The sequence below is a fragment of the Corvus kubaryi genome, unplaced genomic scaffold (genome assembly GCF_017639235.1).
Source record: "Corvus kubaryi isolate FWS band 111438036 unplaced genomic scaffold, C.kubaryi_AGA036_p1.0 134, whole genome shotgun sequence".
NCBI lineage: Eukaryota > Metazoa > Chordata > Aves > Passeriformes > Corvidae > Corvus > Corvus kubaryi.
In genome coordinates this window covers 1-21,422 of record NW_024580668.1, presented here as the reverse complement: position 1 = coordinate 21,422, position 21,422 = coordinate 1, and the positions used below count along the sequence as shown (strand labels likewise).

Sequence of the window (21,422 nt, the reverse complement as noted above, 5' to 3'; positions counted from 1 at the left end):
CTCCTTTTGCGGGGAGGGGGGGGTGTACACAAATGTAAATGGCTTTATTAAAGAAACATGCTGCTGTCCGGGCTAGTGTGATTTCGTTTTTGCCTTCTTTGGGGACGAGTAAAAAGGGAGGGAATTGGAATCCGCGGGATGATGATGTCATTTCGGGCACCCCAGGGTCACTTGGAGAGTGAAGATGCATTGGAGGAGAAGGTGAGTAGGGTATGAGAGGGCTTAGGTGGTGTTCTCCCAAAAAAGGGAGGTTACAGCCCAAAAATGCCTGGAAGTTTAGAGGGCGTGTTTGTGCAGAAAATTAAAAACTGTAGCTTTCCTTACCTTTATATATATATAAAATTAATAATTTATATTAAAATGGATTTCAAAATACAACCCCGTATCTAGTGTATTATATACAGGATCTTCAAGGATAAGAAGTCCTAAATATGGATATATAAGGTTTAAAAATGCAAATAGAACTTTTATATATATAAATTAAACAAGAAAAGGCTTGAAAATGGAAGAAAATATGGTACCTATGAAGGCAATAGAAATAGCTTAGTGTATTCAGTTTTTTTCTCTCCGTCTAACAGCCTGAGATTGTGGCTGGCACTTAAATCGCTGCTGCCACCTGGTGATAAGAACTGCACGTACTGACGAACTGCAGCGCTCGGTGAGCCTGTGCCACACTCAAGATGGCGGCTTGGGCACGGGTAACGCCGTCCTTCCCAAGATGGGGGGCGGTCACACATGCGCTTCGTGGAAGGGAAAAATTGCTCAACGGCAGGAGCTTTCTCTTCACAAAGGCGTCCTCCCGCCTGCCTGAGCCCGACCCCGACCCCGCGCTTGCAGCCCGATCCTGCGCGGCGCTTTGCGGTGTGCGGACGCGGATGGTGCAAGAGCAGAGTCGACGTCGGAGTCGGGGTTGGGTTCAGGCGACGGAAAAAAAAGCTTTTCTGAGGAGCGGGACCCTTTTTCCGTACCACACAAAAGATGGCGGCCCCGCCGGAAGCGGCTTCTGCCAGATCCCAAGATGGCGAGGATGGGCGGAAGTCACGTGATGCCACACCAACGATAGCATGCCAGCACGCCGATTTTTGGCGGCACCGTGCGCCGGTGAGGCACCGTGCGCATGCGCTTTTTGGGTAAGGACCAAGTATGGTGCCACAAGGTTCCCCACTTCTCCGAAAGGCGTCTTTTCAGCTGCCTGAACCCGACCCCTATTTCGATGCCGACCCGGCGCTTTCAGCGTGATTTTCCGTGGAGTCTCTCGGTGTGGGGTCTCGGGGGTAGGCAGGAGCCGAGCGTGCGGCGGCAGGCAGCGGCGAGGACGTCTCTGTCCCGGTCGTGCCGCGCCGCGCGTGACGAGGACCCCGCGACGCCACGCGGTGCCGGACCGGGCTCCTGGCCACACCCCACCCCCGGGAAATGCATGAAAACTCAAAATGGTCAGAAAATACCAAACAGTCACTAAAGCTGCCTTTGCCATCCCCCTGCTCCCCCAAAGGGCAGGAGCTGTGCAGAGACGGGAGCACACAGCAAGGATGCAGCTCCTCTTTCCCTGGAGGTGAGAGCTGGGGGGGGGGCGGCAGAGCTTGAGGCAAGGTTTCCCAGAGAGGGGGAGCAGGGAGAATTTCAGCTCGTAGCAGCTCTGTGAGTGCCGGATGGACTCCGTGCTGAGCAGGTGGGAGATGTGGGTTGTATTCACGTTCCCAGGAACTGCTGAAATGACAAGTCGCAGCAGCCTCGCGTGTCTGCGTGTAGAACCAGCTCTAATGCTGGCAGCCACGTGTGAACTGGGAAATTAACATCAGGAGGCTGGGAACAAGTCCCAGAAATTGGTTAAAATGAGATGGACTTTGGCTAAACATCTGAAAATCACTTTTGGTTTTGCTTAAGGAATTCAAAACTGAAGCGATTCTCAAGGTGTTGGCATTTCTTTTAGTGTAGTATTGGTGGGGTGCTGGCTCAGTACCTTTCTTGCAGCTGCTGTTGGCTGAACAGATCGGCACCTGATTTACCGGTAAGGTCCTGCTTTGTTCACTGCCTCTCACAGCTTGTACAGTAGCCGGAATCCCAGTGGTGCAGGGATGCACTGGAATTTCTGAGTTGACATTAAGTGTTGCCACATGATTTTTACAAGGTTAAATTCCAGTGAATCTGTACCAAAAACTGGAAGACAGGAAGCACAAGAAGCTGTGCTGCAGGACCTGATGGCCTTGGTGTGCCCCTGGCTGTACCTGTTCTGATGCTCCCCTGCTGTGCTGTCGGTGCTGCCTGTCGGTGGGGATGGGCAGATCCAAAGAGCTGGAGTTAAACCCCACGGAGGCATTTCGGAGCAGGCGGGTAGAGCCAAGGCAGAGCTGCTCAGGGACTGCAGGTAGAAACTGAAGCCCTCACAGGGAAGGCTGTGTAATCATCACAATCCTCTGCGTTTCCTATGATAGAACCTATCCTTGGTCATTCCTGCGGTTTGCAGGGAGTAAAAATGCCCTTGGGGATTTGCTACTGGGACCAGCGATCCATTTTCTGAGGGGAGTCCTTGAAACAGACCTGTGAGAAATGAGGATGCTGCAGCCAGAACAATGGGAATGGAGAGTCCATAGTGAATGTTGTCCGGTGAGTCTCTTGATATCTCTGATCTAATGCTGTGCTATCACAAAGTGACCTCATTCTGATTTAAATTGTCCCAGTGTGCTGAAAGTACACGTTGAAGTACAAAATGCCTGTGGGAAACTTCATGCTCCCAAGGGATTAGTTTAGGGATGTGCAGCTTCTGAACTGCACAAATAATTCAGATTGCCACAGAAGCCTGCTGGGCCATGGTTCTGGGCCAGGAGTATCAGGAAAGTGGAATCTTCATTGCCAGCTCAATAGTTATTTTCCTTGGAGTGATCAAGGAAAATAACAGAACAAAATGGTGTTCATGCCCCACTTGCAAACCACAGAGCAGGATGAATGGTGCAACAGTGTGTTTTTTTCCTGCTCTCTGCATTCGCTCAAGGATGCCCTGAGGTGCTCTGGCTCATGGCAATATAATCTGTGTGTAACAGCTTCCCATGCCTGTCTGTGCAGCTGGGTCAGTCACCGGATGTCCCATAGAATCCCTGAGGCGGGAAAAGCCTTTTGAGACCATCAGGTCTGACTGCTGCCCCAGCACTGTCAGGGCCACCCCTTAGCCATGTTCCCAAGTGCCGCATCAGGAACCACCCACCGACACAAATTGGGGTGAGGGCTGCAGGCACTGACAGTGTCATTTCTCACTGGCAGGGGGGCTGGGGGTTCCCAGAGGGGTTCCAAAACCCCTGGCCTTCCCAGGCACGATGGCTGGTGTGGAGAACACAGGCTGCAGGGGGGAGCAGCCCAAAGCCAGACTTGAGATCATTTCCCTGCAGTTCAAGGAGCCGGTGCCCAAAGCACCTTTAACTCCACTGTGCTTGGCACCTTTTTGTACGTGTAGGTTTTTATGCACTTGGAAACAGATTTTGGGATCTGCCATTGAATTCAGTGGATTGTCTCAGCCAGAGACCTTTTTGCTGACCTAAGAGTAGCTTTTGAACCCCAGAGCCACAGGGTACGTAGTATTTTACAGCACCAGAGCAAGACCCAGCGGATTATCCTGTTCAGTGACGCAGCTGCCCATGAGGGCCAGGTCAGCTGGGACAGCCCTCCCTGTCATGCATTTTCCTCCCTAGGAGAAGGAGAAACCGCTTGGCTTTACTCTGCAGGGTTCACCGAGGCTGTGAATTGTAATCCAGAGCATCTTCAGGCTCCCGGTGCTTGGGGCTGTGGTCTTTGGTGTGCAGAACACACCCCGATCTGTGTAATTCGGGTTCAGATGCACATTTCCAGAGTTACTCAGACTGGGAAGATGCCAAGAGGGTGGTGGGAACAGCTTTCTCCCGGGCCTGAACACCCTCAAGGCAGGGATGATTTTTATATGTTTGTTGTCTTTTATTTCCCGGCCCAGGGCTAAGTTGGTGTTCCCTGAATTGGATGCGTAGTTAGGGCATGCAAAGGATCATGACAAGCGCAGCACTGAAAACGTCAGGATGAAACAATTCTCAAGAAACTCAACTTTCTAAAGCATTTGTCAAGATAAAATCATACAGGAATGACCTTGGCAGAAAAGGCCCCATGAAGAAAGGCAGCAGGAGAACAGCACTGAACAGAAACACTAAGGAATTGCTGCTGGCTCCTGGTGTCCTGTTTTTTTCAGGCAGGTTTTCTACTGAATTGAAAGGCAGTGTTCTTGCCTCTGCAAGGCACCTGCATCCTACCAGAAGGAGAAAGTGTGGAGCAGCAAGTGGGAGGAAGGACCAGTTTTAGACCTGCCCTTGGATTCCAGTTCCTCGTGGAGGGTCTGTGCTGCCTGCAGTACCAACGAAGTAAATCCTGGAGTACCTGTTTGTTCACCTGCTGAGCTTGGAAGACACATACTGGACGTGAAATTCCAGGGAAGCTGCACTTGCAGTAGTGGCTGGAGCAAGAAGCAGTGGAAGCTGTTTGCTATGTGTTTGTTCCCCACCCTCACCTCAGTTTCCTGGGGCCCCAGGTAGTCACACGTCACCTTTGCTTTTTCCGAGGTCTTTGCTGAAGTGCTTCTAAATGTGGCAGTGATGTTTTCCATAGCTGGAATTTACTTCTGTTTTGAGAAGCGTGTCTCATTGTGCAGTCTGGGATTTAACAGTTCCCATGAAAGGATAATTGCACTGGAAGAAGGCAAATGAAGCCAAGAGCCTGGACTAGGATGCTACAGGCTCCTGCCGAGCACGGGTTACAAAATACCAACCCCCCAGGTTACAAAAATACTAAACTGAAAGCCCATGTCACAAAATACCACCCTCCCCCCGCCTACAGAAATACCAAAAAAACCAGCCTACCAAAAAAAAAAAAATCAGATTCCAAGATACCAGAATAACCTAGTTCCAAAATAATAGAAAACCAAGTTAAAAAATACCAGAAAACCAGGTTTCAAAATACCAGAAAACCAAGTTCGAAAACACAAAAGTACCCTAGTTTCAATATACAAAGTTCAGAAATAGCAAAGTAACTCATTTTCAAAATAGTAGAATACCAAATCCCAAATTACCAAAGTAGTCCAGTTTTATAATACCAGAAAACCAAGTTTCAAAATAGCAAAGTAACCTAGTTTCAAAATACCAGAATACCAGGTTCCAAAATACCAAAAGAATTCCATTTCAAAATATCAGAATATTAAGTTCCAAAAATATCAAAATGGCCCAATTTCAAGTATCAGCTTCCAAAATACCAATTTTCAGCTGTCTTAGATGTGCAAGATTCCCAAACCCAAAAGAGTGCATTACTGTCAAAATGGGATCTGTGCTACCAAAATGGATATTTTCTCTTCCAAAAAAGCTTTCCCCTCGTGACCATCAATACTTGTATTTATTTTGATTATTTAGCCAGATGTAATAAGAATTTTACTTTAAAAGTGAACAATTGTAGTACTTTTCTGCTTAGTTAGTGTCTGTGAGAACCAGCATTTGGGCAGGAGAGCTGCAGTCGGGAGCAAAGGATGGAGTAATCTGCTCCCTGGATGGACAGGGAAAGACTGAGTAGCAGGCAAAGGGAGTATTTATAAACTGTATCAATATTCACTGAAATTCAGGGTAGACCAGAGATGGGGATGAAATTGTTGTTTGAGTTTCATATACATGTCTTGAACTGGGGTCAATACAGAGTTAGATTGTTGTGCTGGCTTTGCCTCTTTATTTACTAGTTGTTCTTTTACTAAGCTTGAGACTTTATTCCCAACAATATATGTGAAACAAATCCATCTTTCCCCTTTTGGACATTTGCTTCCCAACCTGCTCCCACTCAGGCCCTTCCCAGCTTCGAGGGAAATTCACTCCCTCTTCAAGCCCCAAAATCATGGAAAAGTTCCTTTGTATCCTTCTCTCCACAGCCCCTACGTGGATTAATCAACTTTTCCGAGCTGATTAATGGTTTGACAGAAGAACTGCCTGGAGAGCAGCTGAATTCCCACAGCAAAATTCCTGACTGAGGGAAACGACCTTGGGTTCCTCCCCTTCCTGTAAAGCCTGGGAAATCTGGGAAAATCACAGCTCCAAAGGAGCTGCTCCCCTTGCCCCTGGATTCAAAGAGAAATGGAGAAACACTCGAAGTTTTGAGATAAAACCACTGCAGATAAAATTGAAATGAGCCCTTCAGCCCTCTTTTTGTGTGGTATTTAGGATGCAAGGGAAAGAAGGGCTGGGTAATCCCTGGGATTAGGGAACAGCACGGCTGAGGTCCCAGATTTCGAGGCCAGATAATGGCTGGAACAAAACATTAATACGGACTTTGTCTTTAAAAGCAAAAGCTTTGAAAATTAGGAATAGAACAGAAACTCTCATTAATTCAGGACTGTACGGAGCCTAAAGCCTCCTTAGGTTTTCAGCTCAAAGCAACTTTCTTTTTCATGGGGCCATAAACAGATTTTTTCTGGCTTTTTAAAGCTGTTTCCTCTACTAAAATCCATTCAGCTGTCAATCCATCCTCCTTCAGAAGGTGTCAGTGCAATCTACCTTAAATTAAAAAAAAAGGCCAGGGAAGAAGATCTTATCTCCCAGATGGAGAATGGGACTGGAAGAATAATAAAAGTGAAAGTGATTCACCAGGACTGGTGATGAAAAAATCCGTGATGGAATCAAGATTAGGGTCTTAATCTGCTCCCTTCTTTCCACCTTGCCCCAGATCTGGGGCAGCTCTTGCTGGGCTGGATCCAGGATCACTGAAAGCACCAAAGGCTTCCAGGAACTTCAAATGCAGCAAAAATCCCCCCAGGTCTGCCTGAAATAGGAATATTGGGTTTAAAATGGGCCTTTTGTTACAGGGCTGGAATTAGGGAGCCGCCTAGCAGGGACTGAAAACACGTCTGAGGATCAGCAGAGGAAAAAGCAGCTTTTTCCTGCTGTCTGCAGGTCAGAGCTCTTTAAATTGGGGCTGTTAAATGTCCCTGGCCACAGGAGATTGGGGAAGCAGAGGTGAAGGGAAAAAATCCTCTTTATTCCCTGATTGATCCCTGAGCTTGGGTTGCTCCAAAATGCAGCCCCAGAAAAAGAAGAAGCAGAGAGAGGGAATTTGTGCCTGCAGGGAGGGGCTTTGCAAAGGGCTGGGTGACAGCAGCTTTAATGCTTTAACTAATTCTTTAATTGGTGTTTTAATGTGTTGATGCCCAGCCCCATAAGATGTTTTTAGGGTGAGGGATATGATGAGGGCATAAAAAGGAGGATGGTGGATCCATGATCTCCATCCCAGAAGAGAAACCTGAGTTATTTCTTGATAATCCCAGCACTAACCAAGCCAAGGATTTTCCAGTATTCTCCCTGTATGGATGGGAAGTGTCTGTTTTCCCTGCAGCAGCTGTTGGGAGAGTGTGGAACAGCCTGTGGACTTGCAGGGGAGAAACCTCCCTCTGGAAAATCCAGGTGTGATGTTGGAGTGGCCCATGCCTGGCCAGGCAGCACCCAGGTACAGGTAAGAAGGAAAAAAAAATCCCAAAATCCTGGAATTTTTAAGGTTGGAAAAGCACTTAAAGGTCATCAAGTCCAACCCTCAACCAGCACCACTACGTCCCCAAGTGCCACACCCACGGGTTTTTTGAAGACTTCCAGGGATTGGAACTCCAGCACTCCGGTGTGCTCCAGTGCTTTCCAACCCTCTCCAGGGTCCAGCTGCAGCATTCTGGCACCTGCTGCTGTGAAAGAGCTTCATGGATGATCCCAGCTGGAATCCCACCTGGAGCCCTCTGGCGCAGAGCCCACAGCGCCCAGGGATGCGTCACAGGTAAGCAGCATCTCCCAGCACCTTTTGCTCCCCAAGAATTCCAAGGTTCAACCCCTAAAGAATGCATCCTACCGATCGAATCCTAAAGTGACGGGGATAGGTGGTGGCAGGAGAATTACTGCACGGGGAGATCCCAACACAGCCCTGCAGGATTCCTGCAGCCTCTGGGACTGCTCCAGATGTTTTTCCAGGTGTTTTATTGCATTGCAGGGGGGTTCTGCTGTGCTGCCCCTTCTCGAGCAGAATTCTGGGCTGCCCTGGCCATTGTGTGTGTTTGGTAATCGCAATTAATATTTCAGTAAAAAGGCACCTGCTCTTCCCAGCCTTCAAACTTGCTTGTGTTCCTTGTTTTCCCATCCTGAGCTGTCCACAACAGCTGCATCTTAAATTTCATCCCAGATCTTTAATAATCTGGACTTAGTGAGAGAAACAAACTGCCCAAGGAAGCAATTAACTTAAATTTACCTGAATCCAAAACCTTCCCCAAAGACATGAACGAATTCCAGGTGGTTCATGCCTGGGAAGGGCTTCCAGCATGTGTGCATTAAGTTTCTTTCTAGCCTGGATGTTCCTGATTTCCCTGTCCAAGAATCAAAGCTTAAACACGGAATTTACTGCTTCCAAAAAGTTTTGAGTTGTGCATTAAACGGCAATTGGTGTGCTGAGATATTTCCTTAAGTAAAGGAAAAATAAATGGAAAAAGGAAAAAGAAGAGAGAGAAAGGGAAAGGAAAAGAAAGAGGTGGGAAAGAGAAAGGGAAAGGAAAGGGAAAGAAAGAGGTGGGAAAGAGAAAGGGAATGGGAAGGGAAAGGAAAGGAAAAATTAGACATAAAAATAAAATTAAACCCAAAAATAGATATAAAACCAGAAAAAGAGCAAGAAAAACAGAAAGAAGAAGAAAGAAAAATGAAAATAAAAAGAGAAAGAGAAAAGGAAAAGGGAAAGAAAAAAGTGAGGAAGAGGAAAAGGGAAGAGCAGGTGGTAAAAATTGATGCTTGAATGTTATAGAATCTCATTTAAATTAAATTAGAAGTTTCTGTTTGCTCTAGAGATGGAACCAAGGATAACAAATGGTGCCAGGTGACATGAGGGGAACAGGATTTTCTGAGTGGTCCCAAATGAACTGGATAAAATAATGGAGCAGGGAGGCAGTTTAGGGAACCCTTGATACCCCCAGAAACTCCTCCAGGAGGAAAAAATCCTGACTAAATAAGCCCTGTGGCGTTCCTGCCTCAGCTCTGTCCCACTGCTCTGCTCTGGGCTGTGGGATTGGACACAACCAACCCTGCAGCACCTGGGGACTCACTGAAAAAGGGGTTTTTTCACTAAAAAACACTAAATGCCTCTTTTGCTGAGGTGCTGTGCCACCCGTAGGCCAGCTGTGGCCAGCTGTGCAGGGCAGCTCCTGCAGAGCTTCTTCCTTCTGCTGCCTGCGCTCATTCCCGGCTTGGAAAAATCCCTTCCCGGAGCCAGCGACCTCCTCCCCGGCCTGATCCCTGCTGCTTTTCCTGGAGACAGGAGCGGAAATTGTCCATTTTTGCCGTTCACTGCTCGGCAGTCACAAAAATGTCCTTGTCCCACTCAGCAGTGCCTGCAGCAGGGGAGCCCTGGCTGCCGCTCAGCGGATTCCTGCTCTTCCCGGCACGGATGGATGCATCCAAGCGCTCATTGCTGATCCCTGTGCTGACAGCCGTGCTGCCGAGGTGCAGCCTGCTCTAGCAGAGCATTTGGACACGGCAGGGATTCGCCTGAGCTTTCTTACCTCTCCCAAATATTCTGTTTCACATGTGCAGGGAGTTAATTCTCTCTGCGGATCCAGTTTTCTGTTCTGATGTTGCTATTTCTAGCAGCACGTGTTCTCTGGGCTGGAGTTACACATTTCCCTGTCCCTGCGCCAGGCCCAGGAGCTGCGTTGTTTCTTCTGAGCATCCTCTGTGGCTTTTCCCGATGCTTTTCCTTTTTTCAGGCTATTCTCTGGGATGGAATTTTGCCTCCGTGCCTCAGTCCAGCACTCCCAGGGTGCTGCTGTGCTGGAAAAGCTGCAGCCCGTGGACAGGGTCACTTGGGCAGGGTTGGAAACTGGCTGATGGCCAGCCCAGGGAGGGGTGGGAATGGTGCCGTACCCAGTTGGGAGCAGCCTGGTGTCCCCCAGGGATCAGCGCTGGGCCCAGTCCTGTTCAATATCTTTATTGATGATCTGGATTAGGGGATTGAGGGCACCCTCGGTAAATTCACAGATGGCATCGAGTCAGGTGGGATGTGGATCTGCTGGAGGGCAGGGAGGCTCTGCAGAGGGATCGGGACAGGCTGGATCCATGGGGTGAGACCAGCAGTGTGAGGGTCAACAAGGCCAAGTGCCTGGTCCTTCCCTTGGCTCACCGTGGAACACTCCAGGCTGGGGGAAGAGGGGCTGGAAAACTGGGAAAGGCCCTGGGGGTGCTGGGGACAGCAGCTGGACACGAGCTGGGTGTGCCCAGGTGGGCAAAGCCAAGGGCACCTGGGCTGTGCCAGCTTGGGGTGACAGCAGGGCCAGGGCAGTGCCCGTCCCTGTGCTGGCACTGCTGGGGCACCTCCAGTGCTGGGGGCAGCTCTGGGACAAGAGGGACACGGAGGGGCTGGAGCGAGTCCAGGGAAGGGAACAGAGCTGGGAAGGGGCTGGAGAGTTCCTGAGGGAGCTGGGAAGGGGGTGGAGAGTTCCTGAGGGGGCTGGGAAAGGGGCTCAGCCTGGAGCAAAGGAGGCTCAGGGGGGACCCTGTGGCTCTGCACAAGTCCCTGACAGGAGGGGGCAGCCGGGGGGGTCGGGATCTGCTCCCAGGGAACAGGGACAGGAGGAGAGGGAACGGCCTCAGGCTGGGCCAGGGGAGGCTCAGGGTGGACGTCAGCAGGAATTTCCCTATGGAAAGGGCGCTCAGGGAGGTTTGGAGTGCCCATCGCTGGAGGTGTCCCAGGAAGGCCTGGCCGTGGCACTCAGCGCTCTGGGCTGGGGACAGGGTGGGGATGGGGCACAGGCTGGGTTCGATGGTCCCGAAGCGCTTCTCCAGCCCAGTGATCCCTCAGGGGATGTGAGGGGCCCGCGGGGTCCCGGGGCCGCTCCCGCCCCGCGCCTGACGGGCACCGACCGCGGCCGCCAGGGGGCGCCAGGAGCCGCTAGTCACGCACGCGCTGCGCCCGCTCCCGTGTGCAGCGCCGCTCCCGCACCGGCCCGGCCGCGCCGCCTCAGGCACGGAGGATCAGCTCCGGCAGAGCGGCTCCCTGTCTCCCCTGCCACTGGAGCTGCATCGTTCCCTTCGCTTCTTGCAGCTTGTGAGGCGGGGCTGCGCTGCGCGGAGGGATGTTGCTGGGCGGCGGAGGGATACGGCTGCACGGTGCCGGGGGACCCCGGCGGGGGCGGCGATGGCGCGGCAGAGCTCGGGAGTGGCGCAGCCGATCTCCGTGGCGGCGGGCGAGGAGGCGGTGGGGCCGCGGGGGACTGGCTCCGTGACTCCGGCACGGCAGAACTCAGCGGTGGCGGGCGAGGAGGCGGCGGTCAAGCCAAATGATCTCTAAAGAAAGGAAAAGGGAGGTATTGTTATAAATGTACTGTGGTATTGGCTTTTCGCATGTTCCATAATTGTTATGAATGTATTGTGATGTTGGCTTTTTTCATGTTCCTTAATGTTAGAAAAACTTTGCCTAGGTTGTGTAATGTAATGCTATAGAATGTCTGTAGTTTGGGTGGTCAGTTTGGGAAGGATGCGGGGGGTCTTCACATTCCTGGAAAATCTTATCAGAAGAAAAAAAAAAAAGCCCGAAACCAGAGCCAAGGAAAAAAATAAGACTGATAAGATGATACTCAGCAACTCCAAAGAATTAATGAATTATGCATAGTGGTGATTGCTACAGCGGGGATTACTGTTAACACGCATATATCAAACCAAGAGTCCCGTGGAATGGAAATATATATGGACAGATTGTTGGTAGATGTTTCAGAAATGTTTACTTCCCCAGAAGTTTCAACTTCTCTCTGTGTCATTTAGTTTGTGTCTGTGTTATGTAGTTTGTGTCCATCGTCTTGTGTGTCACAGGGCTTTGTTATGTCTCGGTGCTTTATCGGCCTCGTTCTGGGCCACATCGGCAGCGGGGGTCTCTGCTCGCGTACTTTCTCAGATCGGGCTTAGTCTGGCATCTTTATATTTTTGCTTTTTGAGACCACAAGAAGTACACAAGATATTCTCATCCATCTTCCTTCTCGCTTTTGATAAGCACCTTCTTTTCACGTTCCATTCCCTTGGACTTCTCTTTGGAGAGTATTAGACTCTTTTCACGTGACTGCGGTGGTTCTGTAGGTTCCGCTGCCTCAAAGCGTGTCGGGCTCGAGAATTAATCTTCCGGAGATTTATTTCAAGCCCTTGCATCATCTTTGTTTATATTGGGCGCACCACCTTGTTCGTGTGCTGCTTAGGGTCGGAGCTGCCCTGCCCCAGCACGTAGGGTCACGGTTAAGTGGAAGAGTTATCAAACTTAGTGGTTCATCTCTTTTCTATGGGTTTTTGGGTAGAAGACTTACGGGCCCGGTGTGGGAATAACTCCCAGCCCTCGGCGTCTCATTGACCGCCTCCCGTTGTCTCGCAGGTCCCCGAGGCAGCTTCGGATCTCCGCGGTCACCGACGCTGCCGATTTTCCCGGCGCGCGCTGTTCGACGTCGAGGAGCGGCATCCAGAAGCTGTGTCGGAGCATCTTCCTGGCTGGAATGTTTTGAGTAAGGGCTGCAGTCAGGGTGTAAGCTGAAGGGTGTGTGACTGTGTGTGTGTGTGTGACTGTGTCTGTCTGCCTGCGAGAAGAGTGCGGGTGTGGAATGGTTCTGACCTTGTGTGTGGGAGTTTTGCCTTTCAGGCTTTTCAGCTACTTTTTAAACATAGAGTAAAAACAACCCAGCTGCGCTGGCTGGGGATTTTTTCCCTCCTCACTGGACTTTTTTTATGTGGGACCCGGCCGGTCTGTGAGGTGCCGTTCATCGCCAGGGTTTGGGTGCCGACCGTGCCGGGGATTTGTCAGGCGGGATGATTTTGGGGCTCCCGGGAACCGCGTTCCCATGGGGTGCTCTCGAGACGAGAGCGAGGGTGGGTTTGTGTGTCAGCTGAAGGAGGTGTGTGGTGGATGAGTGTTTTCTTCTCCAGGTGCTGCTGTTGTTTTGGGTTTCCTGGAACAATAAAATGTCCTAAATTTTCCAGAAATAGAATAATTGTTACATTGTACTGATAGGGGGTTGGCTTGTGTTGCTCTGTGTTCGTGTTTGCTGCTGCACTTGCACATATTGCTCTGTATGTCAGTTGGACTTTGACCAGTGTGCATATGGATTGTACTTGTGCTTGTGTACATTGTTGTTTCCACTTGCTTTGCTGAAGTGTAAATAAAAAACCCTAGTTCAATCAAGTTGAATAAACCCTAATAAAGATACCCCCCTCCCCCCCTTTTGGTTGCTCTCTTCCTTTGGTGTGGTTTAGTAATTTTTTCACCGTATTTCTTGCTTTGCTGCTCTGCTTTGCTTTACTTTTCAGTCTATTCCTCACTTGACTTTTTCTAACTCTTTATCTTTTTCTCACGGTTTAACTGTTTCTGGATGTCTCTGTCACTCTATTTCTCAGTTTCTCTTTTTCTCTTCAACACTAATTCTCTTTTAAACTCAATGTCTTTTTCTCTCAAACCCTATTTTTCTGTTTCTCTATTCCTTTTTCTCTCTATTTCTCTTTCTTTCTGACTCTGACTTTCTTTCTTTCTTTCTTTCTTTCTCTCTTTCTCTCTGACTTTCTTTCTTTCTTTCTTTCTTTCTGACTTTGACTTTTGAACTGCTTTTTTTACCTTCCTTCCTTTGTTCATTTTTACCTTTCTACCTTTGTTTGTTTCTGTAGCAGCTTGGAAAAAAACAGAGACCACTCTTTCTTCAGGCACGATCTCTCTTTATTACACAAGCCCCAGTATTTCTGTGTTTCTATTTTGGGAAAGTTTTAAGAGAGTTTTGGCAATGGGCACAGGGAAAGACAAAACAGATCCATGCCCACACACTTGTCAGGGCAGACTTTCTGCCCCTTCTAGGCCACTGACTCAGACATGAAACCCCCCAGCTTTCTGGGAGGTGAAGGAAGAACAGTCACACCTGGTGCTTCTACCTGTAGCCATTTGCCTGCTCTGCATCTTTGCCAAGAGAGCAGAAGGCGCTTAGCAAAGTGAAGATCAATGGAACAAGTTGCTCTCCCACTCAGGGCTCTCGGTAAGGCTGGAATGGCTGCTGCCAGCCTCTGCACTTTCTGCCTCTCCAACTTCCTCCCTTTGTTCATTTCTGCCTTTTTAACTTTCTACCTTTGTTTGGTTCTGACTCTCTACCTTTCTATTTTTCTACCTTTGTTGCTTTCTACCTTTCTCAATTTCTGACTTGATACGTTTGTTTGTTTCTACCATTCGAACTTTCTATCTTTCCATCTTTCTTCATTTCTAACTTTCTACATTTCTACCTTTGTTCATTTCTATGTTTCTACCTTTCTGCATTTGTTCATTTCTACCCTTCTGACCTTCTGCCTTTCTACCTTTTTCGTTTCTACTTTTATGACTTTGTACCACCTTTCTAAGTTTTCTCTCTTTTTACCTTTGTTCATTTTTACGTTTGGTAGTTTCTAACTTTCTACATCTCTGACTTTCTATCTTTGTTTCTACTTTTCTGACTTTCTACATTTCTAACTCTCTATTTTTGCTTGTTTCTACCTTTCTACATTCATAGCATTTTTGTTTCTACCTCTCTAACTTTCTACCTTTGTTTGTTTCTAACTTTCTAGATTTGTCCCTTTCTGCCTTTGTTTGTAACTTTGAAACTTTATACCTTTGTTTTTCTCCCCATTTTTACCTTTCTAACTTTGTTTGTTTCTAACACTCTACATTTCTAACTTTGTGCCTTTCTAAATTTGTTTTTTACTTTCTAACTTTTACCTTTCTAACTTTGTTTCTAACCTTCTTGTTAGAGTGAAGGCTCCTCTGGGCTCAGGCCCAGAGGGAAGCCAAAGCACTAGGTTTGAATTAAAACCTTTGGACAAGCTGACATCCATGAAGCCACACCAAAGTGAAATAGAAATACAGATTTTTAACTTTTAGTAGAAATAGATGCTAAGTGCCTTAAACATGAAAAAGCTGTAGCAGAGATCTTAAACACAGCTCTTGCTGCAGCAGTGTTACCTTTTCACAGAATTCTTTACTTTAGACAAAATCTAGATAGAATTACACCGTTAACATTTTTTAGATGGAGTGTTCACATAAACAGTAAGAGCTGATAGAAACTGTATATGCAAATCTGTGTAATACAGATGTGACACTTGTGTGAGGCTAACGACTGTTAGAATTAGACCAGGATGGGTTAAGGAAAAGAAAACTAGAATGGTGTGTTAATCTTACTGGTCAATTAACAAATAGAATCCACACTTCTGTAAGAAAAAATACAGTGTATGGATCATATAGAAGAAGCTGGTTTTGCCTGCTGCTGCTGCTTGGCTTTATCATGTAACCCCATTCGAACTCTGCCTTCAAGACAGCTGTGAGACTGTGAAATAAAGAACTCAGCAGAACAGCAGCCTCCTCTGCTCTTTCACCCTGGTCCGAGAAGGAAGGGTACCCTGTCAAAGGCTCAACACTTGCCTTTCTGAGTTTGTTTCTAAATTTCTACCTTTCTAATTTCGTTTGTTTCTAATTTTTTTTTTTGTTTCTAACTTTGTTTGTTTTTAACTTTCTACCTTTAGAAATTTGTTTGTTTCTTGTATTTTACCTCTTTGTTTGTTTCTAAATTTCTGCCGTTGTAACTTTGTTTCTAACTTTCTACTTTTTAAATTTCATTTGTTTTTAACTTTTTACCATTCCTCCCAGCGAGGGATGTGTGCAGAATACTAAAACCTGTTAAGTTCCTCACTTTTACATCTATAGGCAAATGCTACTGATTTAGATGTAAATTCATTTTGAAATGAGCCAGCCCTCTCTCTCTACTCTGTCGCATACAGGAATATAAGAAGCTGGGAATAGAGATCAGCAAGTTTTGAGAATAACGAGCCGGCGTTTTTCTGTAGGAAGGAAAGAAGCAAGTGCCTGGCCCCAGGAGCCGAGACGCTCGGGCTGCAGGAGCTGCAGAGCGCCCAGAGCCGGCTTTTCCCTCTGCTGTCCCTGCCCCCGGGCTGAGCTGGGCGGCGCTGCTGCCGCCTGGTGGCGAGAGCGCGGCACTGCCGCCCCCGACACGGCGCCCCGGCGCTGCTGCCGCCCGGTGCCGGCTGAGGCGAGAGGGCGGCGGCCTCGGTGGCTGCCGAGCGTGGCAAGGGCGAGGAGCGGGAGCGAGCGGGGCTGGGTCTGTCAGCGGAGGGGAGGGGCGAAGGGCGGTTCGGAGCGCCGAGGGACACGGCCGTGCGTGAGCGGGGCCACAGCTATGGAAAGGAGTGGGCGCCGTGCGGGGCGGCGACCGCGAGGAATGACAGCGCGGGGGGCGGCCTGGCGGGGCCGGTTTTGCCGGGCAGCAGAGGCGCGGTCGCAGCGCGACCCGGGGCGGGGAGCACCGGGCGGGCATGGTCGGAATCGAGCCGCCCGCGTGCCGCTCTCAAGGGGGCGGCTCGGAAAGGAAGGCGCAGTTGGGCGCTCTCGGGACGGCGTTAAGTGACGTTTTTATTAGAACCTGCCAGGACCTTGCAGAGGGTGGTTTACACTTCCGCCACACTCAAGATGGCGGACGCACTAGGCCCCTTTGAGAGGTGTCCCTGCCGATGCCTGCTGCTGGTCGCGCGGCCGTCGCCCGCCTCCGGTGCCGCTGACTCCACCAGCCGTGTCCTCGCGCCGGGAAGCACCGCGGAAAATCGCGCGGAAAGCGCGGGGCCGGCGTCGGAGTCCGGGCCGGCTTCAGGCAGCCGAATAGACGCCCTTGTGAGGAGCGGCGGGGGCCCTAAGTGTACCACACTAAAGATGGCGACTCGACCGGAAGTGGCTTCTGCCAGCACCCAAGATGGCGACAAGAAGCCGGAAGTTTCGTCACTGCCACACTAAAGATGGCGGTTCGACCGGAAGTGGCTTCTGCCAGCACCCAAGATGGCGGCGAAGGACGGAAGTTTCGTCACAGCCACACTAAAGATGGAGATCGTGTACGCTGTTTTCTGACCTTCTCAATATGGCGGCAGGGAAGCCCCACCCCCCCCAACCCCCCCCCCCCCCAAGTTGCGTCTATTCGGCTGCCTGAACGCGACGCCGACGCCAGCCCAGCGCTTGCACGCAATTTTCTGAGGCGTTTCCCGCTATGCGGACACCGCCTGTGGGGTCAGCGGTGCCTGGGGCAGGCGGGAGCATTCAGGCAGCGAAATAGACGGAGCGGGGTCCTTCCGGCCGCCATCTTGAGAAGGTCGAATAGCCACATTGGTGCGGTACCGGCGACTTCCGCCCTTCTTCGCCAGGAGCGGCAATGGCGGGGAGCCCGGGGAGCAGCGCTGCCGGGCCGGGGGCACCGGCGCGGGTGCTCCGGGCTCGGAGGTGAGCGGGGAACGGGGACAGCCCCGAGCGGACGGTGGGGGCAGCGGGGGATCGGTATTCCGGCCCAGGGATGGCTGCCCCGGCCCAGGGATGGGTGTCCAGGCACAGGGATGGGTTCCTGGACTGTCTAATAATATTATATAACGATCGTACAGGGAGATCTATCTAAGAAATCCTCCATGGTCATCCTTCTCCCAGCCCCTCTGTGTTTTCAGGATCTTGGGGGAAGACTTTGGGTCTGGACAAGGCTCTCGGGCACAGGGTGGGATTCTTGGGGTGCAGGGCCAGGATTTGGACTCGAGGCTCCCTGCGGGTCCCTTCCAGCCCAGGAAATGCTGCGGTTCTGTGCCTCTGAGGGTGAAATAAAGGGCACCGGTGGGGTTTGTGCCCGCTGTGTTCACGGCCCCGCCGGCTCAGGGCGGGTTCAAGGCGCAGCTGCCCCGAGCCAGCGGGACCGGCCGGGGCTGCTCGCTCCCGGTGCTGCCGCCTTGTGGGGAGAGCCCGGCACTGCAGCCCGCACAGGCGCTGGACCACGGGATCGGCGTGGAACAGCAGCGCAGGGAGTGCTGAGGCAGCGCAGGGAATGCTGCGGTCCCAGGGAATGCTGCGGTCCCAGGGAAGGCTGAGGCGTCCCCTGCTCGGGGCACTCGGCAGCAAATCCCTGATGTTGAGCAGAAAAAGGAAAGTTCTGGGTTAATGGGAGGAGGTTTCTGGAATGGAGTTGGGACAGGTGCTGATCCACGCATGGAATCAGGGCTGGTTTGGCTTGGAAGGGACCACCAAGATCATTTACACTCTGTTTGTTGTCTGGTTCCACAGCAAAGAACATCCAGAACTGCCACCTCACCCTCACGGACAGCAGGAATGTCTTCCATAGCTCTTGTTTCGGAATGGGAATGGCTGTTGGGAGCTCTGGCAGGACCAGGTAAGAACAGAAATGGGATCATTCTGGCTGCTGCCGGAGGTGGTTTTCTGCTTTCAGGCTGTTCTTCTCATTGATCCTCTCACAGCAGTGTTCTAGGGCAAATTTGAGGGTAATTCCAGGAATTTCAAACCAGATAAAAACTGGTGGGGAAAAAATGTGAACCTGATCCATTTCTGGTAATTCCAAGCTTCTCCCACAACACCGTTCCAGGGGAAACCTGATAAAAGGGTAAAGTTCCTCTGCAGGAACAAGTGCTGTAAACCCCCCCTGGCGCTCTGACAGAGCAAACCTTCCAGTACTCCCAGCAGATCTCTTGGAGAAAGTGTGGGATCACAAGGTTTTCTGGGAAAGCAAAACAGAGGCGGAGATGAGGGAATCGGCTTCCAGTTCTTCCTTTAGCTGAAAGCCTGGGGGAATTGAGAGGGGCCACAAGAACTGTTTGTGTAGGAAAATGGGAGTTTGGGGGCTGAATCTGAGTTTCTCTCTGGGGCGTTTTTGAGGGAAAAGCCGAGGTGCTGTTTAAGGGAGAGAATGCACATTTTTGGGGTGGAAAAGGTTTGATCAATATTGTAGAGGAAGTAAAATGTTGGGGGTAAAAGTGGATGCAATCTGGAGGGGACAGAAGGAATATTTTGGAGGCAAAATGGGGAACTCAGTAGTGGACAGATGGGGAACATTTTGGAGGCAACACTTGACAAACTCTCTGGGGTGGAGAACGAACACATTGAGGGAAAAATGAGGTGATGAGCAGTGGGCACGTAGGGAAGGTCGTGGGAGTAAATCTTGAGAAAAGCCCCGTGGTATTCAAGAAATCCTTGGAAGCAGGACTGAGGAATTCAGTGGTGGAAAGATAGGGGAATTTTGCGGGGGTAAAACTTGAAAAGATCTAAGAGTTGAGAGTGAGTGTTTTTAGATAAAAAGGATGTCTTGTTGAAGTTGGGCGTCTGGATTGTGGCATTTGTGGATCACAGGGTGTTTTTCCAGAAAGTAGGAGATAAAGAAGACTCCCAAAGCCTCGGTAGCTGTGTTAAGAAATCCCTCCCAGGGAAGAAAGGTACCTAAACCTCCTAGAAGTAGGGACTAATTAGCACGGGAAGGGGAAAACCCACCCCCAGTGGGAGAGAGCCCGCCGGGTAAGGGAAGAGAAGGATGCCCTTAAGAAGAAGCAGGGAAGGTGAATTTCTCGGTTTGCTGAAATGTATCAAAAAGTTTGGAATCTGGGTCTGTGTGGAGGCCGGGATTTTCTCGGCCATATGCAGAGCCCAGCACTAGGAATAAAGTAATTCCAGGCTTTACAATGCCAAAAATGCAGTACCAGAGAGTTCTGTTATCCCGAGGACTTGGGGGATATTTGGCAAAAATTTCCAGGGGCCCGGGCTGGACCGAGCTTTTAACGCTCCCCGGATTCACGGGATCGGGGATTCCAGCGTGCCCTGCACGGGTTTTTTCAGGGAAGTCCCAAATCCGTGTGAGCACAAAGCAGAATCCCCTGGGAGCTGTGAAGGCAACAGGATATTTCTTGGGAATTTTGAAGGATTGGGTGAGTCCTCAGTGTTAGGTTGGAATGAACGCAAATTGTCCGGGAGTTGCTGGTTTAGGGATGGCCGGGTCTGGGTTTGGATTTGTGGGCACCGAGTGTTCCTTGTGTCAGCTTTAGGTCTGGATTGGTGGGAATTGTCAGAGAAAAGAGAAGGCAATTGAAATGTGGAGCTCCATTCTTGGAGAAATGATCAGGATGGGAGAGGAAAGGCTGTGGAGCTGCTGGGAGCTCCTGGAGAACGAAAGGATCTGAGGCCTGGAGGCAAAAGCTGTGGAACAAAGCCTGGAAAGGGTGCGGGGTGGGCAGGAGAGGGAGGAGGGCACCGCAGGGGCGGGAAAGAATCCCTGCTCCGGGAATCCAGCAGGGACCAGGAGAGGATCATTTTCCATCCACTCTTCTCAGTGCAATCCTAATAAGGAAGGTCGAAGGAAAGTGATTCGTTTGTTCTTCGGTTTGGAATGAAAGGTGCTCTTGCAGAGGGGAATAGTCACCTGTTAAAATTCTGTTGGATACAGGGAAAGAGGGAGGAAGCAAGCAGCTGGGGAATGAACGGGTGGATTTTTGGTGGATACAGGGAAAGACATGGGAAGGGGCTGTTAAGTAAAATGCACCTCACGGGCAGCACCAGGAGAAGCCTCAACTGCTCTTTTTTTCCAAGCTCTGACATTCCACAGGAGTAAGCAGTGGTCAGCCCATCACTTTCTGTATTCCTTGGATGCCCAGTGCTTTGTTGGGAAGAGATAATATTTGGAAATGGAGAAATCCGGGGATGTAATTTCCTGATAGTAAAGCCCCAGAGACCCTGGTTTTGATATCCTTCCAGCACCCAAACGCAGCAGAGGGAATCCTGGCGGAGCTGGAAATCGCTGTCGCTCCGTCGGTGGAATTCCTGGGAAATGGAAAGCAGCAGAAGCAGCAAGAACAGAGTTGGAAGCAGGCTCCAGCCGGGTAAGGCAGACACCAAATCCTTTGGAATTAGAACTGGGCAGGGGTGGGAAGAATTAATTCTTACATTTGTAGCCCATGGATTCCTGAGCAGGATCCCGGCAGGGAAGACTGCAGGGATCAGACTGGGGACTGATCCCAGCTGGGGGCAGCGAGCCTTGGAATTGGCTGAAGGGAAGAAAGAGGGATCCTTTGAGCACAAGGATCAGCTGTCAAATGCGGAGATGGTATCAGACAATTCCTCAGGAGGGTTTCGTTCCTGGGTCAAATCGATCTCCTGCCTTGTGAAGGAGCTCAGAGACCTGGGAAGAGCCCAACCAACGCAGGGAATGCACTGGCAGATAAAACTGCCAGGGAATGGTGGGGAAAAGCATCCGAACAGGGGGCCTCTTTTTGTACAGGAATGGTACAAAAAATTGTCCGAAAGAATAGGAATGGAATGGGATTTTACGTATTCCTCGGAGGCCACAATCCAGTGGGAAGGCTGAGAGAAAGAAACAAAGCCTAAAAAGGCAGATGAGCCAAATCTGCCCAAAGCCTCCAATGGCCACATTCCCTGGCATTGCTGAGGACTTCAGCCAAGCTCCAAGCAAAAGGTGAGCCCCTGATTTTGGTGCCAAGGGAAACTCCAAGTTAAGAATCATCCAAATATGAAGCACTTCTCACAAAACTCAGCTTTGCAAACCTTTATTTGGGCTAAAA

General features: G+C 50.2%; 1 protein-coding gene and 1 long non-coding RNA gene across 17 annotated transcripts; one reads left to right on the top strand and one right to left on the bottom strand.

Annotated features, from left to right (window-relative positions):
- Positions 1 to 115: 115 nt before the first annotated feature.
- Positions 116 to 21,422, top strand: LOC121671942. 16 transcript variants are annotated; one of them, XM_042044350.1, is made up of 11 exons: positions 1,169 to 1,552; positions 2,433 to 2,604; positions 3,956 to 4,540; positions 7,375 to 7,488; positions 7,575 to 7,797; positions 11,098 to 11,359; positions 12,409 to 12,535; positions 18,130 to 18,235; positions 19,687 to 19,775; positions 20,599 to 20,723; positions 21,122 to 21,422. In XM_042044350.1, exons 6-11 carry the CDS (start codon positions 11,333 to 11,335, stop codon positions 21,206 to 21,208), a joined length of 561 nt encoding a protein of 186 aa, XP_041900284.1. In that variant the 5' UTR covers positions 1,169 to 1,552; positions 2,433 to 2,604; positions 3,956 to 4,540; positions 7,375 to 7,488; positions 7,575 to 7,797; positions 11,098 to 11,332; the 3' UTR covers positions 21,209 to 21,422. The 16 variants fall into 16 exon arrangements, 10 of the variants coding, with proteins under 10 accessions (XP_041900251.1, XP_041900284.1, XP_041900277.1 ...); XM_042044343.1 differs by having other exon boundaries at positions 7,372 to 7,488; XM_042044324.1 differs by having other exon boundaries at positions 5,915 to 7,488; positions 7,679 to 7,797.
- On the bottom strand, positions 12,338 to 14,881 carry LOC121672006. Its single transcript, XR_006018718.1, has 2 exons — positions 14,580 to 14,881; positions 12,338 to 14,472 (listed from the first exon to the last, which is right to left on the bottom strand). It is a non-coding gene; the product is annotated as an uncharacterized LOC121672006 (long non-coding RNA).